A 5,226-nucleotide genomic window follows, 5' to 3' on the forward strand; every position below is an offset into this window, starting at 1 on the left:
CCGGACTAAGGATGGCATTGCACGTAGGTCACCCAAGTCTTGGTGGTCCGATGAACTCCAGGCTGCCGTGGATGCTCGCAGCGGGCTCTTCGACGGTTTCAGAGGAAATCGGACCGTTATACCAAGGCAGAATACTTAGCGGTCAAGGCCTCTACAGCTGCTCTGTTGCGTGAATCACAAACTAAGCACTGGCAGGAGTTCTGCTCTAAATGAGAAGACCTAAGATCTGTCTGGGGTAAAATAGACTCAATGCTTGGTAAAAAATCTAATTCTTCCATTCCAACTCTTTGTTACAGGGATTCCACAGAATACAGCAATGAAGGAAAAGCCAATTTGTTAGCCAAGTGTTATGCTGACGGCAGTGCTAATACCAACCATACCAAAGAATTTCTAAAGAACAAGAAGACCTTCTACACCAACCACACTCCAATTCATCATTCGCCCTTAGAGGATGAACGGGATCTTAACGCTCCCTTCACCCTCGACGAGCTGAAGAAAGCACTGTACAGTAAGAAAGACAGCGCTACTGGTGAAGATAATATCAAGTACAGCACGTTAAAGGAGTTACCAATGGAAGAGTCTACAGTTCTACTAGAATTATTCAACAAATCATGGTATAATGGTACAATTCCGGAAAGTTGGAAAACGGCAATGGTCATTCCTCTTCCAAAAACCGCAGAAAGATAAAAGTCTATGCAGTTCATACAGGCCTATTTCTCTGACCTCGACTCTATGTAAAACATTTGAAACGATGGTCAATAATAGACTTAGATACCACTGGGAACTAAATGGTCTTATCGATCCCAACCAAAGCGGCTACAGAGAGAAACGGTCAACAATGGATCAAATCGTTCGACTTCAACACGACATGGCCGCCCAACTCGGAAAGAAGAACTACTTCAGTGCAGTATTCCTGGATCTGTTCAAGGCCTTTGACTTCGTCTGGGTTGATGGTTTGCTTTTTAAACTTAATAAACTTGGCATTCGGGGTCGCATGTTCAGGTGGATCCAAGACTTCTTAAGGGATCGCCAGATACAAGTAAACGTCGCCAATTCTCTCAGCGAGAAGCACTCGTTGGAGAATGGCACCCCGCAAGGCTCTGTTATTAGCCCTACCCTCTTCAGCATTATGATCAATGATCTGGCCCTGGATTATGTAAAGCATATAGAGCTCTCGGTTAGCACGGCTCTATATGCAGATGACAGTTCGATATGGACTGGTCACAATGACCTCAACAAAGTTAAATGGCGTAGGCAAACTGCTCTGAACCAAGTTGCTAAATGGGCAACCGACTGGGGCTTCATTATTTCGGAAGCTAAAACCGTCGGTTTGTTCTGCAGCAGAAAGAAAGATCACGACAGTATTGACCTTAGACTGAATGGTGTGAAGATTAAGCATGAGAATTCAGTAAGGTTCCTAGGAGTACACTTTGACAAGTGTCTGACTTGGAGTACGCACATTGACTATATCTGTAACCGGTCTACAAAAATCTTAAATGTTATGCGTTATGTTTCAGGTACCACATGGGGAGCAAACAGAGAAACTCTAATGATGATGAACAGGTCACTGGTTCGTCCAGTTATTGATTATGGTTGTATTGCCTATGGTAAAGCAAGTGATACTCAACTGAAGAAACTCGACGTTCTACACATGAAAGCTATACATAGAAGAATGAGGCGCTACTTCAGGAGGTGGGAGAGAAACCCCTCTCTCTTCGGAGGGAGGAGCTATCTCTCAAATTCTGGGGGAAACTTCAGTATTTGTCCGAAAGCTGTCCAACGTATTCCAGCCTCAGAAGATTTACTCGTGTCGGAAATAACCAGAAGAATCGGAGTATTTCTTACGGGCAAGCGGTCACTGATCTATTGAGAGAGCATCAGCTCGATCAAGTAACGATTCTTGAACGACGCCTTTCGGCTACTCCGTTTTGGAAGGTTACCAACCCGACAGTCAACACCCAGCTGATCCAGAGTACCAACAAGCACGAGAACCCAGTGGGAGCAAGAGCTCGCGCTCTTGATCTCATTGATTCCGTGTACGCCGACCATTTGAAGATCTACACCAATGGTTCCAAGAGTAGTACCGCAACAGGTTACGGTTTGTGCATCCCAGCAAAAGGCATCCGCATCAGTAAAAGGATCCCCCGCACTGTTCAGTGTTCACAGCAGAACTTTTTGCCATCAGGGACGCGGTAGCATGGCTGTGCGTCAATCACACGGAGCATGCCGCGATTCTATCCGACTCGCTAAGCATCCTCCAATCTATTTTTCTCACCTCTTCTAATTTCAGGTCAGAGGTTATTTCCGAAATAAGAAGAATGATCCACAACTACCAAACCAACAACGACCAGAAGATTGAACTAGTATGGGTTCCATCGCACGTCTCCATTCCTGGCAATGATCAAGCAGACCGTTGTGCCAAGGAAAGTCTGAGTCTGGAGGAAATCGAGCCTGTAGAATACTCCTATTCGGAGTTCTGCAGTATCGTATCTTCTAGGATCAACCAGAAATGGTCCGACATGTTACGGAACCTCGACACCGCAAGATACCAGATTGATCCGAAGATACCAAACCAAACCAAACCAAACCAAACCAAACCAAACCAAACCAAACCATCCATCTGTAGCCATCTGCAAAGTGGCAACCAGACTCCGGACCAACAACGTATTACGAGACCATCAGTTCAATGCCATTAAATGTCGCTGCGGCCACGTTGCCACAAGGTCGCATGTCCTCATTCAATGCACTGAACTGAAACCCGCTCGTAAGCCACTGCTAGAGTACCTGGAAATCAACGGCATACCACTCACCATACAGAATGTTTTGACTCCACCCACGGACCACTGGTATATGATAATGGAACTAGTCTTCCATTTGATAACCAAATCTGTCTTGAACAGATAGGCTAAGTTTTTATACTCAAGGTTTCTTAACACTTTTTAATTATATCCAATCAATTTAACAAGTTTCATTGCAGAAACATTAGAGAACATCTCTCCCCCTTTTGTGAAAGCTCCCCCCCCCCCCTCTTTCCTCCCTCTTTTCTCATTTTCTTTTTTTTTCTTTTTTTTTTAGGTCTTCGAGTTTTCCAACAGATAATCTAATCAAACCAAACCAACGACTACCATTCGACTACCAATCAACAAGAAATACCATGATCAGAACGAGTTTGGAAGAATGAAGGAGACCGAGTAACTCACGCCACACCATCCAGGGCCGAGTTTCACCGCCATGTCATTCGACCCGACCAGATCTAACGAAGAATCAACAACCAAACCAACAACACCGAATCATCCAATTTGATCCAATCCAACTACCAACTACTACGACTACCAACAACTACCTAGTTTGCGATATCAGCATCCGCTGGAAGCGAACGCTAACTTGTCATCTACCTACCTACCGCATTGTGTAAGCATATAATTATTATGTCAATTGTATTGCGTTAGGATAAGGGTTTGTTAAAAGGATCTCGTATCAAGATTCGAAAAATATGGAACGCTTCACGAATTTGCGTGTCATCCTTGCGCAGGGGCCATGCTAATCTTCTCTGTATCGTTCCAATTTTAGTTTTTTTTTTCTTATAAAATATTTATTCACATAGCAAATATTTACATTATCATGAAATATATTAAATATTACATGTATCACACAAATATACCGATGTATAAAAATAGAAACATTAACAGGTTTATTACTGGTACAAAGGTTTACATGTGTAAAAACATCTTTTTGTGTATTATTTTATGATTAATTTGTATGTACAATTTAAAAGGATAAAAAGAAAACTAGCAAAAAGACCTGTAGTATTAATGTAGCCTATAGCCTCAATGCATTGATAGAGAGTAACTGTATCAAGGGTCACTATCACAACATAACGGTAATGACTGTGTAAACAGTTTTAACAAGAGTCTTGACTATCCGCACTAGCTGAGTAAAATACACGTGACTCTACTAATAATAATAATAATTTATTTATTTAAGTGTCACCGTCCATATATACAGAGAATAACAACAATAAAATAATTACAGCATTATAAAATGGACGCCAGCCGGATTCGACTTATGAGACACCTTAGAATTATATCATAAAACTACATTCAATGGGACAGGTAAAAACACAAATATACAAGTAAAATAAACATTATGATAAATAAAAAGGCTCAGGGTATCACAGTCTGTTTTCTACGTTCAAACATTTTAAAAATACATGCGGCAAAATATGGTAAATTCGTTCGTTTGTCATTAAAAAACACAATTTATTTACATTATTATAAAATAAAAAATCTGGATTAATAAAACAGGCTTCGGTACATAAAACTTTTCTTATATCAGTGTATAATTTACAGTTAAAAATAAAATGCTCCTCATTTTCAATTTCCCCATTATCACATAAAAGACACTTCCTTAAGCATCAATACATACAGTGTCACTTTGATCATTTAATACATGTAGTTCTAGACCGATACTTAATTCTCGGTGATCTCAGGAAGACTTACGTCTACTGGCCCATTTATGTACAGTTTTACAAAGAATATTATCGTTGAGTTTAAGTCTATTCCAATATCTAAACAATTCAATCTTAACTAAATTATCACCCTTCAGCCATCCCATGTCCCCCATTGCTGCCAAATTACTACTTCTTTTGCTCAAACCAATGAAGAATTTGCATGCGTTACAGTTATGTGTATTAATACCCCAAATACCAGATGCATAAGTAAATACAGGCCTGACAAGCGAGTCATATAATTTTGTGTAAACATCGTAGCTAAATCCACCAAACTGTATCGATTTAGTTTTAATCACAGCCGAGGCCTTATTAGCCGATTTTGATAACTCTTTAGCGCTGTATGAATAGTCACAGAATTCGTTCACCCACAGGCCTAGGTATTTATATGCATCTGCGTATTTAACATTTAATTCACCACTATGGAACTTAAAGTTACTTCTAACTATACCAGAGTTTCTAAAATGTACAATTTTTGTTTTAGACTCATTCACGACAAACCTCCATTTATTACACCAATTATTTAGGGTATTCAATAGAATTTGTAGTTTTTGTTCATCTGGGGCCAGAAGAACAATATCGTCAGCATATAGCAATACCGAAATTAATGTGCCATCAATATCAATTCCACAGTTCGCTTCATTTAAATCTTTAACTAGATCGTTAACATATATTGAAAATAATGATGGTGACAATACACAACCCTGTTTAACCCCTTG

General features: G+C 40.2%; 1 protein-coding gene across 1 annotated transcript in view; it reads left to right on the forward strand.

The window, feature by feature from the left end:
* LOTGIDRAFT_155357 (hypothetical protein) overlaps nucleotides 1-2,696 on the forward strand; it is a gene marked incomplete at both ends in the record, with an annotated part of 16,374 nt that extends 13,678 nt beyond the window's left edge. The window contains one exon of the mRNA XM_009066923.1: nucleotides 2,291-2,696. Within this exon, the coding sequence (XP_009065171.1) occupies nucleotides 2,291-2,696 (406 nt within the window). The remainder of the gene's footprint in view (nucleotides 1-2,290) is intronic.
* Nucleotides 2,697-5,226: the final 2,530 nt, after the last annotated feature.

This window comes from Lottia gigantea, assembly GCF_000327385.1.
Source record: "Lottia gigantea unplaced genomic scaffold LOTGIsca_8, whole genome shotgun sequence".
NCBI classification, from domain to species: Eukaryota; Metazoa; Mollusca; class Gastropoda; family Lottiidae; genus Lottia; species Lottia gigantea.